Genomic DNA, 17386 nt, shown 5'->3' with positions numbered 1-17386 from the left:
TATATCAAATTAGTCAAAATTATTCTGCCTCATTAGAGTTTAATAATTCCGATTGTGTGCAAATATAATGTGATTATTATTATCAAACTGTTCGAAAAATAATCGGACACACGTAGATGTAAAAAAATATTTAACTTTTTCCCGTTTGCTCTTTTTTTTTATAGGAACACCCTCGACTCCGATAATGCCAGGCGGTACACCCGGTACGCCATCCTCTAAAACAAAGGTAGGTCCACGCTTTCCTTGAGATAAATATTAAAATATTTGTTTAATATTCTCGATATTTTTTAATCTAGAATTTTTTTTTAATTTTTTTAAAATTTAATTTCTTGTTTTACAGGAAAAGATAATGCTGCGAGCGAAAGTTGTGGTGGCTCTGTATCCTTTCCGAGCCATCGAAGGTGGTGATTTATCTCTCGAAAAGGTAAAAAACTTTAAAAAATGTAGTAATAAATATTTAAAAAATATAAATCTATGTATAATATTATATATACATATATCGTTCTAGCATTAAATATTTACTAATAATTTATATTTTTGCACACAACACAGGGTGCGGAGTACGAAGTCTTGGACGATTCCCAGGAGCACTGGTGGAAAGTTAAGGACGAGAATGGGTATATATATATATATTTTTGTTCCAAACAACATTATTTTATGAACTATTTTTCTAATGACCGACGATTTAACTTACGACGCAGCTTACACACGTCTTTATCTCACACGTACACTTTGCGATAGTAACAATCAGCCGGCAATCGCGAAAAATAATCAGTTATAGCGTACAGTTCTCGCACAAACAGTAATCTTAGCGGTACTCTTTCATATAATCAGCTATAATTACTCATGATAACCGATTGTTTACTTATGCGGTAAAGTACGCGCGTAAAATGCGAGGAGGAATTGTTTGCATAAAGTCATTTAATTGCAGATCGATCGGCTATATCCCTAGCAACTACGTCAAAGAAAAAGAACTACTGGGACTGCAAAAATACGAGTGAGTAATACATAATATTTTTCTGCAAATCGTGAATTTGATAAGGTCTCTGTTGCTATTCCCATTCCGCAAGTTATCGACCCACCAAGTTTCCTACCGAAATGCTTCTCGATAAAAGTTTCGCATAAATCACAAGTTGTGTTCGTATATATATGATAAAAGTAAAAAAAACAATGACCGTTCCGCTTACGCTGTCGTAGATGGTACGTAGGCGATATGTCAAGACAACGCGCCGAGTCGCTGCTGAAACAGGAAGATAAGGAGGGTTGTTTCGTCGTTCGTAATTCCTCGACCAAAGGATTGTATACCCTCTCCCTTTACACGAAAGTGTAAGTCAACAGTACCGCACTTAAGTAATTACCGAGCGATTAAAAGTGGATTGGATTGGATTGGTTTTATACCTTACCTTACTTCTTTTTACCTTCTTCTCTCGAACTCTTTCCGATAAATGAAGATTTTCCATTTTCGTAGGCCGCATCCTCACGTGAAGCATTACCACATCAAACAGAACACCCGTGGCGAATTTTACCTGTCGGAAAAGCACTGCTGCGGCTCGATTCCCGACCTGGTAAATTACCACAGACACAATAGCGGAGGTCTGGCCAGTCGACTGAAAACCAGCCCCTGTGATCGTCCAGTACCACCGACCGCTGGCCTTAGTCACGGTTCGTAAAATTATTTTCTTTAATCTCTTCTCCGAAACAGTATAAAGAGAAACACGAGCTGTGTAAAAAAAAAAGAAATAAAATGAAACCTCTCTTTCTCTCTCTCTCTCTCTCTTGGCTATTCGGTGCCACTTAACGGCGGCTTTTTCGCAGACAAATGGGAGATCGACCCGGCGGAATTGCATTTGCTCGAGGAACTAGGATCCGGCCAATTTGGAGTCGTGCGGAGAGGTAAGTGGCGCGGCTCCATTGACGTTGCCGTGAAGATGATGAAAGAGGGAACCATGTCCGAGGACGATTTTATAGAGGAAGCTAAAGTAATGACGTAAGTTTCAACCCACTTTTCTTTATTTACGTTACACTAAAACTTTTGATGGGCATCCTTGAAATTTAATTTGTATCTAAATATATTTGATTATAACTTTATTTTCTTAATAATAAACACTTAATATAAAATATTTAAATTAATATTATGATAAGTCGATTAATATTATGATTTCATATATTTATTTCTTGTATTTAGAAAACTGCAACATCAAAACCTAGTCCAGCTATATGGCGTTTGCAGTAAAGATAGACCAATATACATTGTTACGGAATACATGCGACATGGATCTCTCCTCAACTACCTCCGCCGTCACGAAACCTCATTAGGTGCAAATGTTGGTCTTTTATTAGACATGTGTATACAGGTAATGCAAGTTCTGCCCAGTAGATAATAGAATACGTCGACATAATTCTGAGATTACGCAATAATTGAGTTTTTTTTATGCCTATATTACAGGTTTGCAAAGGAATGGCATATTTAGAGAGGCATAACTACATACACAGAGATCTTGCTGCACGTAATTGTCTAGTGGGATCAGAAAACGTAGTAAAAGTTGCAGATTTTGGTTTAGCTAGGTAAGCATTACTTTGTTCGCATCTTTATCTTTAGGAAATTAAATTAGAAAAAAGGTTTTAACTTAGAAGATATACATATAAGTGAATAATGAAATTTAGCTGAGAAAATCTTTTAGGTACGTACTCGATGATCAATATACTAGTAGCGGTGGCACAAAGTTTCCCATTAAATGGGCGCCGCCAGAAGTGTTGAATTACACGCGCTTCAGTTCGAAATCGGATGTGTGGGCATATGGAGTACTCATGTGGGAAGTATTCACGTGCGGAAAGATGCCTTACGGTCGCCTAAAGAATACCGAGGTTGTTGAACGAGTGCAGCGTGGAATTATTCTAGAACGACCTAAAGCATGTTTTAAGGAAGTGTACGAGGTAAGTCATTATTATTTCTCCACATTTCTGGACCTATTGTTATTCTGATTCTAAATTAACGTATTGAACGAATATCAGGTAATGCGCAAATGTTGGGCACACTGTCCGGAAGTGCGACCGTCCTTCCGCGTCTTGAAGGAACAGCTGATGAGCGTCTCGCAAGGGTTGGTCAACGATTGACTCAACCTTCTGCGGTGTATGCGCTTGTCCTCGCCTTCCTGCCGCACAATCCGATCGACGGCGAAATCGTCACCGTCGTCGGAACGATCGTCCTCCGCCGGTCTGCCGTCGTCAAATCTGTCGTATAATTCAGCAACATTGCCGTCGTTACGCAAGATCCGTGCGCCGGCCTCTCCCCCATCGCCTGCCACGATCGATTTCACTCGTCGTTTCTCGTCGATCACGTGCAAATCAAAAGGAGAGGGCTCCTCGTCGCCAAATACACCCGGGCATCAAGCTAGTCAACAAAAACCATCCTCGAGCTCGACCAACAACGTGTGCGACGTTTGCAGTTCCTACGGGCATCCGTGGATCGAAATATGCAAGGCGATACGAGCCACTAAAGGTAAATGAATGAACGTATACATATGTACACGCGCGTACGTGTAATTAAGTTTACACTATTCTGTATTCGCGCTATTAGAGAACCGCCGTAATGCGGAGATGTGATTCTAAACTTCCTCGGCCTTTCTCCTCTTCACCCCCGGCCGTAAGCGTAACGCTCCTTCGTCTACCTTCCCCTCTCGTTCCCTCTCCGTGTTATCCCCGAACACTTCATGTTCCGGATTTTACACGACTTTATCCGACATTAGGATGCGTGATACTATTGTGTGTGTGTTTCACATACTATTTTTCCCATATAATTTTTAGACTTTACTCTGTATCGTCATAAATACATTTATAAATAGAACAATAGTATTTATTGATGGCCTTTTGAAACAAATGCAATATATACAACTTGTGATTCCGCCTAGAATATATTCATTTTTTATTATTATTATTATTTTGACAAACAGTGACATAACTTTGAGAATCAGAGATACTGTTTTTTGCTTAATAAACGGATTAAATAATTAAGCTTGTCTACGTTTACGTCACATATGTATATCACTTAAAAGCAAAAAGGAAAGAGAAGGGGGAAGAGAGAGGAGGAGGAGGAGAGAGAGAGAGAAGCCACAAGAAAAAAGTATTTTATTCTAACGAATAATTGTGTGCAATTCTTACTTGGATTAATAGACAGCTGCATATAAATGGTAAGTAAGATATACATAAAATTTGCAACATTAATGATGACTTAACTGCCTTGTTATGAATTTTGTCCTAAATTTTTAAATCTTATACAAAATATAATTAAATAACATATATGTAATCAAATTAATTAATTTAAAATACGTTTTATACATACATATTAATAAGTTGTAAAAAATACTTGGTTCTAAAAATCTATATTTCGACGTTTTTCGGACAAGTGGTAGGAATAAAATAAGGAATAAAAATTCTTACAAAAATGCAGATCGTATAGGTCGCGTTTATTAAAACTACTAACTAAAATTTTGAATTCATCTACAAACTTTCTTCGATGCAAATTCAAGAAAAAGTCTTATTTTTATGTACGTCGACCTAACATGGAAAGCGAATTTATCGTACAAATATTGATCTTCCGAGGAAAAGCCAACACTGGTGTCGTAAATGTAAAAAATAATAATAATAAGTACTTCTATAATACATAATACTTCTATATAATTAAATTACATTCTGTTTTTAGACAATGTATAAACTGATAAGTGTAACAGATGTTCACACTTATACACGCGGTTGTAGGAAAAGGCATTGGAACTGCAGAAACTGTGTCGAGCTGTGTCGAGCCTCTTTTATGCGGGATTTTCCGTTTGTCTTATTTCTGATTCCTGGAGGAAAAATAGAAAGGCTCATACAGCAATCGCAATCATATTGTTATGGTAAAAAGAAAGATTATGTATAATATTATCGAATAATATTTAAGAGAATTGTGAACATCAACGATTTTTTAAACGTATTAACGCCGATAGTTTCTTCAAATATATTAGATGCACGCAAGTTGAATTAAAAATTCACGAAAGTTAATTACGTATACGTACGGAACGTACGGGATACAGAAATGTGGATACGCTCTTCTCCGTGTATCCCGACTGCACCTTGCAAGTGTATTCACCCATGTCGGCCCATTCGAGATCCGATATCTCCAGATCGCCATTAGCTAGAACGGTATGTCTTGCGTGTGTCGCGGGACTTATCGTCTTGCCCGAGTTATCTACCCAAAATAGATAAGGCGTCGGTTGACCAGCGGCTCTGCACGGAAGAATCACCGTGTTATGTTGAAGAGCGAATCTCCAGGAAGAATGCAAGGTGATGGTGGGTTGGCTTTCGCTGCTGCATGTGGCTGTTTTGGTTGCTGGTAAGAGAAACAGTAAAATGTTATTAGTTTATTCTTTACGTAGACGGAGGACGCGAAATTTTCCCGCCTGTTTTTACTTACTATTAACTAAGAGTACCGTCGCTGTCGATTGAGCAACTATATTTTTAGACACGGATACACAATATTTTAAACCTTGATCTTCAGGTCTGACGCAATCGATCACGTACGTGGACAAGACCTGACTTACTCCCTCCCATTCCGTGGATACGATGTTGCTCGCTTCTTGAGCCCGAGTGGTCAGCTCCTGAATCTGCCGGATCACAATTAAAGAAATGTAAGGAATGTCGTGTGATAAGATTTATCACAAATTACGAGGATTTATTGAGCAAGATAATCAATAGGAAGAGACTGACCTGTCTTTCCGGCTCGTTTCCTGTTATCCAGTAAACTTGCGGCGGTGGATTTCCAGCTACCTCGCATTGCAATTCGACGCGACTCCTAAAATGAATGAGTTCAGTACATCAAAAACGTGATTATATTACTTCTGTATTAATCATTACTTTATACAGAATGCATCTAAATCAATGCGAAAATTAGATGATTCTTTGTTGAAAATTAAGAGAGAGGGAGGGTTTCTTATATAAATTTATATACTCTTATATCCCTCCCTGAGGAGCTGCACTTCTCTAAAGAGGGAGGTAAAAATTAAATTTTTTTTTTTTAATATTAATAAATATCCTTTTTATTAATGGAAAATATTAATCAAGTTTTATTTTTTTTGTCTGAAAAAAATGTAACTCCTCAAGGAGTGTTTATATAAGAAATCCCTCTTGTAATTTTCGACAAAGAATCATCTAAAATTTTTTGCACTTATTTAGATCCTGTATATATCAAAATGTATATATATTTACCCGACAGCGACTTCCAAGGAATCCGGCGGATTCTGCAAAATCCTGGTCCAAGTCAACGTAAAGCCGGTCTAAAACGAAGACGATTGTAGATAGGATAGGAGCACAGAGAGAGAGAGAGAGAGAGAGTATTCGACTGGATCTCATGCATTTCAAATAGCTAAGTAATTCTGTAGTAAATTAGCAAAATAGTAAACGGAGCAAAAAATTTTTTCATAGACGCATTAAAACTTTAGCTAATTTTTAGATGCTTATCGATGATATACACCTTTTTCTCGGCGGCTGGTTTAATATCATTTTTCAGTCTATTCGTTGCACTGGACTGGTCAACATTTGCCCGCGTGTACGATGTATTTGTCAGCAGTAAGAATCTCAAAGGATTCCCAAGAGTTACGCCGGACACGGCGACGATCACCAGGAGGCGTACAAAGTTCGATAGACACAGTTGCATCTGGAGAAAGAGCATCATTTCAGCATTCAAGTTTCCCTTCAAGAAAGTACGACGAGATATCATCCCGAAGATGTTTCCTCGAGATAGTAAACGGAAAACAAGCGATTATATTTGCGTGATTTTTACGTATAATAAGAATTAATGCCGTATCTATTTCCATGGTGGCAACACGCGCGCGTTGAATTAGTGAAATTTCACCGAGTAAGTAGGCGATAGAAAAAAGATAAAAGAATTGTGTGCTAAACGAACATTCATGCACGTGCAATGTATCTATTATACTTATTTGTATTTTCATGCATGACGATATATGTAATATATATATATATATATATATAGTGTACCTTCGTCGCTAACTTCCTTTGAGTTTTGGGTCTATTGGTTCCTTGGCCAAAATTTTGAATCAATTCGCTTTTCCAGCAAAAATCTTTCACGAGAACCAGATGATTGTTACTTATCGTTATTTAAACTTTCTCAACATTTAGCGTATCTTTGTATCACAAGTTTAAATGAACAAAATTGACCGTCTATTTTTTTCGCGCGCGTAGTTTTAATTTTCGATCTCTCGCGATTTGAAGATAATTACAAGACATTGACACGATTTTGATAAAGAAAAAAAATTAATTGAAAAGTGCGCTGAGCGACGGAGAACACTCTGTATATATGATGCAAACACGTAGCGATTAATTTACATTGATTAGGGAGCCGTTCTAATGTCTCGTGTGCCACCCACAGCGGTTGAAAAAAAAGTACGTGAGCGAGAGCACGTCAGATGCGGTGGATGCGCTATTTTGCCTTGTTGCATCAGCCGTTTTGGCTCGGATTGGTTTGCTTTACCCGCCTCTCGAGATGGAGAGGGAAAACGAATCGGACGACACGTGCGTGAAGGCACGCTTCACAATTTCTTCAATTTTTTTGTCGAGCCTCTCGCAGTTTAACGCGCAGTTTTATTCGTGAAATTCTTAAATTTCGTCCGGATGTACACCGCTCGAAACAATCAGAGAAAAATGTCATCTTCTCGAGATTTTAACTGGACTTTTAACATTTTGAAATAATTAAACTGTTAGGGAGAAACTTTCCTTGTAGAAATTTATCACTAGTAACGCTAATTAATCACTTATTTCGAGTACTTAAAATACTGATATGCAGTAATTTTTAAGTACTCGAAATAACAGATAAATTAGCGTTACTAGTGATAAATTTCTATAAGGATTATATATAAATATTTTTCATTTATATAAAAAATTGTTGGACACGAATATTAGATTAATTAAGAGAGATATTAGATTTAATAAATCATTCATTTTTAAAAAAATCATTTCAATCACGAATATTAGAGAAAATATTTGAATGTTTCGAGCGATGTACTAAAAAATACGTAAAGTTACATACCGCGTAACAAATTAACACGCGTATTTATAAAAAAAAATATTTTTTATTAGACATATTCGCGGTGGATCCTTCCTCTCTCTCTCTCTCGCTGTTTCTCTTTCACTCTTTTTCTCTCTTTCTCTATGAATTGAAGTAAAATGTCGAAATCGTGCGTGACTTACCGTGCGTGCAACCAGCGCTGCGATTTTTTGAATAACTCTGTCCGTTCGAAGGGAGATTCGACAAAAAAAGGGAAAAAAGAGGACAAGCTCCCGCAGTTTATCACCGGCGAATCGAGGAGCTCGACTGAACGACGGTATAACAGTTATTGGTCCATTTATATATTTCGAATATAACAGCGGGCGCCCTTCCCTTTTCCCGATTGGCCGTTATTACCGGGAGTAGGGCGATAATACCACCGACAAACAATCGAATTCATTATCTGCACGGGTCGTTTGTACCCGCGTAATAGATATCTCCCCAATTTGTTTCTACCCTCATCTACGGTCCATCGATTTTTATATCTCAAAAGAACGACACGATAATTACTTTTATTGAAAGCGATCGTGTATCAGGAAGAAGATGACACCAATTATCCGTCAGGTCTCAATATCGTGTATAGAAATATTTTTATACATATCTCCTATATTTCATAGCTCTACTTTTTCTCTTCGATTTTTTTCTTTTTTGCTCTTTAAGAGCAACGAAGTTTCGAATAAGCTTTGATCCATGCGAGAGCTAACTTTAATTATTTGAAGGAAGACCTCATCTCCGAAATAAAATATGACATTATTTCAACTCTCCGGGGAAGATTCTCTCTGGATTAATTAACGCGAAATATCGAAATTTTAATTGAACGTAATATGTCGACACAAATTCTATATATTTGTTATTTTTATTAGAATTAGATCGATTAATTGTATCCTCCATTATATTATATCGCAATAATATTTCGTCGTTTTCGAATTTATCTTATCCGCGAATCCGATCCGAATGCAATTCGAAATATGCGGTCAATCATGAAGAGGAAGCTCCAAGAAAAAGCGTGTGTCCGCATTAAAACAGCTGTGCCATCAAATTTGAATTTCGTCAGCGGTTTTGAGGTTGTTACCTCAAAATTACGCTGAATCTCTCGTAAAAATGTTCACGAGATGTTAGATCACACTCGACGGCAATGAATGAATTGGATTGCTTACTCGTAATAAAATACGCAATATAGTATTTAGAGTATAATTTTAAAATTCCTCACTTTTGCGCGTGCGTGTTCTTATTCAAAATAATTATTTTTGCTTTCTCAAACTTATGCAAATTGCCCTTCTCGTATAACAGAGATCGTACGAAATATTCACATAAATCTTCCGCTATGCGCATTTCCAAATGAAATATAGCTCTCTTCGCCTGAAGAGCCCCATGTGTAGAAGCTAACGATGTTACAATAAATGTGCGTTCGTTAGAATCCATTAAATGAAGAACGAGCAAATAACTTACTGTGTGTATGTATATATATATATATATGTGTGTGTGTGTTGTGTGTGTGTATCATAGACATAAAAGTATATGTCTATGGTGTGTGTGTATATATATATGTGTGTGTGTGTGTGTGTGTGTGTGCGATCAGTAATATTTTCTCAAATATTATATCTCGAGGGTCACTATTCTTTGTTTTATGAAGATACGAACGTTGTAGATAAAAATAGAATATCACACACTGAGAATATTATATTTATATACGATCAAAAGTATTGTGCTATTTAATCACATTTAAATATTGAATTTTCAATGTTAAATCTATCAATTTGCACAAAATATATTGTCAATTAATACAACAAATTTTACATTATGCGTATGTGATAAAAACTATTTAAAATTTTCCAAATACAGATATCGAAGAGTCGCGTTGAGTAATGTATTACGAATAAAAACTTGAAAATCTGAAAATTATAATTTTTATAGTAAAAGTCATAAAATCTTTAAGATACACACGCAAGCTTTCTTACATATTTTATATATATATATATATATATTAAATTGAAAATCAATTGTTATCAATTCTTGAATTAATCAATGCAATAATTAAAATCAGAAAAAAATTTCAAAGAAATATATTTTCAATGATTAGGACGATATTTTTTCGGAGTTTTTCGTGTTAAAATATATTACGGATTATAATATGTCGAAATTTTATAATTAAAGTATCAAATATTCTTAAAGAAAAACATTTTAATTTATTATTATATTATAACAAAAAGAAGAATACTGAAAGATTTGTATTGTAGACATTCAAATCATATGTGCGCATATACCGCCTTATTTTCTATTAATACTGACGCTCAATTACATTGCATATACATGTTTAAAAGATGTTTTATAATTACAACCTTTCAATGTCCTTTGAACTTGAGACATCTTTTGGACATATGTTCTGTTAGGACGGTAAAAAAGTCAAAATTTATTCTGAAATAATATATATATACAGGGTTTGTCCGGAAAGTAATGCGTCGCATTTTTTTAAAAAGAATTTATTGATCGCATAGGTAAAACAACTTAAAATTGTTCGAAGTATGACCCTTTTGCGTCAATACATTTTGCCAACGCGATTTCCCATGCGTCATAAGATTTCTGGAACTCCTTGACTGGGATGCTATTCAGGGAGGCCGTCGAAGTAGCTTGTACGTTGTCAACCGACTCGAGCTGTTGTCCTTTGAGCTCCCTTTTCAGCCGAGGAAATAAAAAAAAGTTCGCCGGGGCCAAGTCGGGACTGTAGGGCGGCTGCGGCACCGTTGCCACACCGATCCGGGTCAGGTAGGCCGTAATAACAAGGCGGTGTGAGCCGGCGCGTTGTCGTGATGGAGTTTCCATGAAGCGCGGATCTCCTTTCGGACGCAGCCGATCCTGTGATTCAGTCTTGAAGCACTTCCTTGTAAAATTGAGCGTTGACAGTCTGGCCGGGGGGTACGAATTCATGGTGCACTATCCCCTTTGCATCAAAAAAAACAATGAGCATTGACTTCACCCGGGACTTGCTCATGCGAGCCTTCTTCTGGCGCGGCGACGACGTCGTGTGCCATTCCGCACTCTGCCTCTTTGACTCCGGATCGTACTGAAAGAACCAACTTGACTCACGTTGTTCAGGAAATTGGATTATCTGCACAGAGTTGCTTGAGTTCTTCACAAACTTCCACTCGGTGTTGCTTTTGCGCATCGGTCAACACTCTGGGCACAAGTTTTGCGCAAATCTTCCGCATGGCCAAGTCTTCCGATACAATCTCGTGAACAATCGTTTTCGGCAAGTTCAATAATTCCGACATTAAGCGAACATTCATTCGACGGTCTGAATTCAATAATTGGCGCACACGAGTCACATTGTCGTCCGTTCGCGATGTTGACGGGCGTCCTGCGCGCGCCTCGTCGGCGACCTCCTTCCGACCTTCTCTAAACATCTTGTGCCATCTGTTTGACTGCGATTTGGAAAGGCAATCGTCCCCGAAAACTTTCTTGAGCATTTCAAAAGTTTCCAGCGGCGTCTTGTCCAGCTTCACGCAAAACTTTATCGCATAGCGTTGCTCTATCGTTCTCTCCATCACAAGTTCGACGCGACCACTAAGCAGAGGTTCACAAAATAAGCCGTCCTAACCCTCCAAGCGCATGGAAACAATTGAGCGACCTACCGTTGGAAAGCTAAGGGTACCCCCCTTCCTCCCCAACCGGTCCCATCGCTCTGCGATGTATAGTCGCGTCACAAAAAAATGCGACGCATTACTTTCCGGACAAACCCTGTATATATATATATATATATATTATTTCAGAATAAATTTTGACTTTTTTACCGTCCTAACAGAACATATGTCCAAAAGATGTCTCAAGTTCAAAGGACATTGAAAGGTTGTAATTATAAAACATCTTTTAAACATGTGTTCTGTTAGGGCAAGCAAGTGGTTACATTTTGAAAAATATCTTTAACACGTTAAAATACATGTTTAACCTTCCATTTTATACACATATACTGAAAAGTTATTAACTTGACTAAAAACGTTAAATTATAAATACTATTTTATTAATTAAACACAAAAATATTTAAATTATATTAAATATATAATATATATTAAATCTAACAAAACCGTGATATATATATATATATATATATATATATATATATAATCAAATTATTATATAACATTTTCACAAATTAATTTTATATTATTTTCATCTTGATTAGAAAAAATGAATAAGATGAGAAAGGTATTGAAAAATTGAGGACATGCTGAAATTGTATATTTATTTTACTATTGTCAATATATTTATACTGAAAGAGAATAATATATTAAATCTATCAATTTTTATATCTTTGTTAGCTAACTATAAACTAATAATTTTTCTTTTTTTTAACATGCTAACTTTTTTGCTGAAACATAAAACGATAATGTCATCATTGCCCTCTAAAAGCATTTCGAATTGACTTAATCATGATAATGACATTTACGTTAACATTTTCAACTTGAAACCCAACAAAATGTTCGTTATACATTATAGAGTTAGAAAGGTCACGCAATTTTTTTTACAGCACGATTTACTCACATTTTTTTGAAACGTATTTTGCCTACGACTGAGAAACTATTTCTATTATTAAGCGCGCACAAGAATATAGAGGATATAGCCAAAAAATAAAGTATAAATTAAAGTAACAATAAAAAGTAAATCTTAAAAAATTTATTGAATTAATGCAAGATTGCATCTCTGTAATAATAATGCTATACTTCCTTACATTGTCGATAATTACAAAAAAATATTTCTAAATATATTTGTACTATATAAAATTTACATAGATAACACGTAACATTAACAAATAATGAGAATACTTATTGGATATATAGATTATATATATAACTACTAGATTATATATAATTACTAGATTATATATATAACTAATAGATTATATATAATATATATAATTGTAAGTATATATAATTATAAGTATATATAGCATTTCTCAACATGTTTATTATAAAATATAAATCATATATATATATGTACATGTGTGTATATATATTATGTATACATATATAATATGTATATATATATAACATTTCTATCAACATGATAAATATACATATAAAGTTAAAACTTAAATCTTACAATATTATACGACATCGAGTTAAATGAGCGATTTATAATTAACATATTCTAAAAGTACAGGACGCAACGATTGTCTTAACTTCAATATTGCCGAAGAATATCAAATAACTTGCACATACAAATCATCAATAATCTTATAAAAATTGAGACGGCATTTAAACATCGCCCTATTTTTAATTAATTAGAGGTAGCATCTTTGATTAATAACAAATTGATACTATTGCAATAACAATGAGGTAGCATCTTTGATTAACAACAAATATATACTATTGCAATCGCATTTGAAACACGAATGAAATATCATTATGTTGGACAGTCGTGAAGTACGATAATGCTGAGATCCTGTATTCTGTATTGACTTGTAGTATTAATTGGCCATTTTCACATTATTGACTCCATCTTCACGAGTTTTAGGCGTTGCTCTAAAAGATTTTCTTCTACCTTTATCTGATATTTAGGAATAACTGATTTTTCCATCGACCTAAAAGTATCTGATTTATCTTACGAAACATTTCAAATATCATCTGATATACTTACAAGTCTAAACACAACTGTGTAAGATGATGTGGCATGCGATATCGTGCATGAGGTGAGAGATCCAGAAACGGATCATTCACATCAACCATGCTTTCCAATCCTTCAAATCTACATAATTATTATAGCATAAATCAGTAAAAAAATGTTCATATTAACAAAAATAATTATTTATTATGAGGTTCCTCACCTCACGACGAAATGTCTACGATATTGCTGCACGGTGTCATTTATATTACGTTTTGCTAATTCAAGTACAACGGGAAATGCTGTGTCGCGAAAATCACCTATTATATATTTATCAAGTATATTCAAGCTTGAAGTATTTTCCTTTGATATAATAATGGATCTTGTTATTGGTGTATCTATCCAAACGATACGACATTTGCCATTAAGTAATTTAGTAAACCATGAAACAGGACCAACTTTAGCTACGTCATTCCATTCAGCTTCCTCATACCAGTCATATACCTTTAAAAACAACAGTTCATGAGAAGCATTCTTTACAGATCGCGTTATACTTTATATTATATTACATTATATGAGAACATTTTAATCAAGATACTTTTTTAATGATAAAAATTTTGATTAATATATGTGGTAAAATGTTATATAGGAAAATATTATTGACAATCTACGATAAAGAACTTACAGAACAGGAACATATTTTGGCAAGTGTTTCGCGAAAATCTTTCATCAATGCCATAAAGGATATTGAATTTTTAGTATAAAGAAGAACAATATCATTGCCCGAAAGATTATCGTGATCGATTTCCTTGTCACTGTCGTTATTATCGACGACGCTAAGATCGGTGGATTCGAAACAAGCAGAATTCAGAAAATCATCATGATGCGGATTAACAAACAAGGTGATTTTCTTCTTACGAATACATAGATACCAGAAACCTATTCCGATCACTAATACTATTAATATAGAGGCGATAATTGACAACAGTATATTTGTACTTTGCAATTTATTTGATTCTATTGTCTCAATTCTGTCGAGATGTAGCGAAACATTCTTGCAACCTGTGAATATAGTAATTTTCAACATAATTTATTAAAAAAAAAAGTCCCTGTAATTAATAGTTATATAAAAATCTCTCTGATATATTAAAGAGCAATATATACATATGATATGATATGAATAAAAAATATTATTCTTTTAATTATAATTAATTTCTTTGTGTAATATATTTTCTTTTCATAATATTACTTTTTTCTTCGCACTTACGTTTTACCCATGTACACATATGGTTTGGATTTTCATGTGATGGCTTCCAGACAGTATTTTTATGGCATCTTATATCCTTAATACGATATATAAAACAATAATCTTCATTGTTTTCATTTTGTTCAACTTGGAAATTACATTGTATAGTCCTTATATTTTTTCCATTCACTATCTGCATCTATTTCATCAAAATTTTTGTATAAAATATACAATAAAAATCACATTTACATAGATATAAATATAAAAAAATAGAGAATCTACATTTTAAAACAACTTATCGCTATTTTAAGATAAAATTAAGATTAAAAGAAATAATATTTACCGATTTTAGAGCGCATCGATCAGTTGAGTACTGTAAAAATAAAAAATTCAATCTGCTAAAAAATATCAATTGCAAAAAAAAATTAGAAATGCATACTTCATTAATACTTAAATATTACCATATTAATTGACCATTTCTCTATATATCCTTCTCCACGCCAAACGCATTTTTTTCGTTGATTTTCAGTTCGCGGTGATATCAATTCAAATTCCAGTAACTAGTTTACTGTATCTATTGGTAGTGAAATGTCTAATGTAAAATTTGTCATTTGATTCCTGTAATATATTGTAAAATATATATATATATTCTATTTTATATATTGTCTTTTTTTCAAAATAAACAATTTTTTAGAAGTATATTTATTTTATGCATACAATAGAAAATAAATTATTGTCTGAAATCTTGTGATTAAATATACATTTATTTAATATATATAACAATTATTATTATATATGTTTTATACTATACCTTTGATTAAGAATCAAATGTGTGTCATATTTACAAGTAAACGGTGGTTCTGTTACTTCAGTACGTTGATAACTAGTGTAAAAAAATTTAAGATCTCTTATTACATAATTGTCAAAACCTATATGAAATCGAACCGCATAGCATCCTGTGAAAATATGATGGAACGACAGTTCAATATTGTCCTGAAATATTAATTAATATTAACTAATATGTATAAATTATTTTTAAGTTTTTAAATAAATTTGTTCTTATTAATATGTGTGTATATGGATGTATGTATGTATAAATATACAAATAATTGTGTGTATTATATATATAAAAGATTAATCTCTTCAAATATTTACAAAGTACATGTTGTCTTGTACATTTAGGTCATTTTTTATACAGTATTCTTATATATTTACAAAATTATTTTGCAAAATTTAATACTAGACACGAATTATACATATATTTAGATACAAACACATATTTTAATTAATTTATTACCTGGCATAAAGAGGTCAAAGTTTTATTATGTCTTGCAAGTTGATTAGTATCCTTAAGAATACATACATTTCTGTCTACAGTATGTACTAACGAATATGCATTGTTTGGTGAAAAAGTATACTTGTTACATTCTGCTTCATTCTTGATTGAAGGATTAATTAATAAGGCAACTCCTAATCCGCATTCTCTTTTGGGAGGTACAAATTTTAACTTCAAAATACCTTAGATGAAAAGAAAAATTTGATCAATCAATGTAATATATTAAATATTTTGTTATCAATTATTTTGTTGAATCAATTATACAATATAAAATTATTCAACATCAAAGTGACATCATACCAGTTAAATTATTTAGTACATAGTGTATATTCCTAGCATGAGGAATGTCTTCATTAATACAATAATCAACAGCTTCACGCTCTTCAGTTACACTCTGATTAAATACCTTTCCGTGGCATGTGTGCCTGATTAACTGAAAAACAAATTAAAAGACATAATAATACATAAATATCACAGCATTATGTACTTTTATTACTTTCGAGATAAATAAGAGTCATTTGTCACATAACTTACGTTACAAGTATTATGGACCAAGTAAAGTCCATCCGCTTGTACCAGAATAAATAAGAGAATAAGAGCGACACAGCATCGTTCACTGTACATGTACATTGTCTCGTTAATTTTGTCTCACGAACAATATTTATCATCTTAAAACGCGAGACATAAAAAATATATCGCGTCGCGATCACGCAGGGAGCGGCTTATTTTCCTCGACAGTCCGCGCTCTGATATATTTTAAATAATGTACATTTTTTTCTCGCTCGCGACAACATGCGCGCATAACACGTCGTAACGGGGACCGAATTGCGGCGCATTACACGCTCACGTTACATTTATCACCTTTATCATGACCTTTATCACACACATTCCTCTCTATTCGGTCGATAGGAGCGAACCGTGCTAGTAAACAGTAATCGACATTGTCAAACAATTCTATAACACGACTCTATACTCGAACATTTTTCTACTCGTCTATATAACACGGACTGTCATCTGTCATTCGAACCTGCTCGTGAGTTTTCAATCTGGAGTCTGCTGCCGGGGTACATCGAATACAGAGGGATCTGCATTATCTACCTGAGGTGAGCATTGA

At 34.1% G+C, this 17386-nt stretch overlaps 4 protein-coding genes across 8 annotated transcripts in view; 2 read left to right on the top strand and 2 right to left on the bottom strand.

Moving 5' to 3' along the window:
* Positions 1 to 3860, top strand: part of Btk29A (tyrosine-protein kinase Btk29A) — a 30799-nt gene extending 26939 nt beyond the window's left edge. For both annotated transcript variants that reach the window (XM_029314796.2, XM_029314794.2), the window contains 11 exons: positions 165 to 226; positions 341 to 424; positions 553 to 617; positions 932 to 997; positions 1198 to 1326; positions 1469 to 1662; positions 1816 to 1987; positions 2186 to 2354; positions 2447 to 2565; positions 2682 to 2934; positions 3013 to 3860. In XM_029314796.2, the coding sequence (XP_029170629.1) occupies positions 165 to 226; positions 341 to 424; positions 553 to 617; positions 932 to 997; positions 1198 to 1326; positions 1469 to 1662; positions 1816 to 1987; positions 2186 to 2354; positions 2447 to 2565; positions 2682 to 2934; positions 3013 to 3114 (1415 nt within the window). In that variant the 3' untranslated portion in view covers positions 3115 to 3860. The remainder of the gene's footprint in view (positions 1 to 164; positions 227 to 340; positions 425 to 552; positions 618 to 931; positions 998 to 1197; positions 1327 to 1468; positions 1663 to 1815; positions 1988 to 2185; positions 2355 to 2446; positions 2566 to 2681; positions 2935 to 3012) is intronic.
* LOC146723945 (uncharacterized) lies at positions 3133 to 9277 on the top strand. Of its 3 annotated transcripts, XM_085480900.1 has the most exons (6): positions 3133 to 3499; positions 3951 to 4625; positions 4700 to 5368; positions 5534 to 5663; positions 5731 to 5858; positions 6248 to 9277. In XM_085480900.1, the coding sequence occupies exons 1-2, from the start codon at positions 3133 to 3135 to the stop codon at positions 3956 to 3958; spliced, it is 375 nt and encodes a 124-aa protein (XP_085337026.1). In that variant the 3' UTR covers positions 3959 to 4625; positions 4700 to 5368; positions 5534 to 5663; positions 5731 to 5858; positions 6248 to 9277. The 3 variants fall into 3 exon arrangements, with proteins under 3 accessions (XP_085337026.1, XP_085337025.1, XP_085337023.1); XM_085480899.1 differs by lacking the exon at positions 3951 to 4625; XM_085480897.1 differs by lacking the exons at positions 3951 to 4625; positions 4700 to 5368.
* ImpL2 (Ecdysone-inducible gene L2) lies at positions 4443 to 6744 on the bottom strand. Of its 2 annotated transcripts, none has more exons than XM_085480891.1 (6): positions 6506 to 6744; positions 6241 to 6308; positions 5743 to 5827; positions 5450 to 5639; positions 5061 to 5365; positions 4443 to 4841 (listed from the first exon to the last, which is right to left on the bottom strand). In XM_085480891.1, exons 1-6 carry the CDS (start codon positions 6704 to 6706, stop codon positions 4806 to 4808), a joined length of 885 nt encoding a protein of 294 aa, XP_085337017.1. In that variant the 5' UTR covers positions 6707 to 6744; the 3' UTR covers positions 4443 to 4805. The 2 variants fall into 2 exon arrangements, with proteins under 2 accessions (XP_085337017.1, XP_085337016.1); XM_085480890.1 differs by having other exon boundaries at positions 5052 to 5365; positions 6506 to 6740.
* Positions 9278 to 13021: 3744 nt separating the features above from the next.
* On the bottom strand, positions 13022 to 17311 carry LOC114940315 (Ecdysone-inducible gene L2). The gene is given in 12 exon segments (XM_085480878.1): positions 13022 to 13589; positions 13592 to 13670; positions 13727 to 13834; positions 13914 to 14194; positions 14376 to 14752; positions 14958 to 15135; positions 15280 to 15309; positions 15398 to 15554; positions 15748 to 15929; positions 16234 to 16454; positions 16573 to 16705; positions 16807 to 17311. Coding segments are annotated over 12 exon segments (1875 nt in total). The 5' UTR covers positions 16903 to 17311; the 3' UTR covers positions 13022 to 13556.
* Between the last annotated feature and the right edge of the window lie 75 nt (positions 17312 to 17386).

This window comes from Nylanderia fulva, unplaced genomic scaffold, assembly GCF_048542155.1.
Source record: "Nylanderia fulva isolate GAGA-0341 unplaced genomic scaffold, ASM4854215v1 Scaffold16, whole genome shotgun sequence".
Taxonomy (NCBI): domain Eukaryota; kingdom Metazoa; phylum Arthropoda; class Insecta; order Hymenoptera; family Formicidae; genus Nylanderia; species Nylanderia fulva.
Note: the sequence above shows the minus strand (reverse complement) of the source record. Positions and strands in the feature narration are given on the sequence as shown.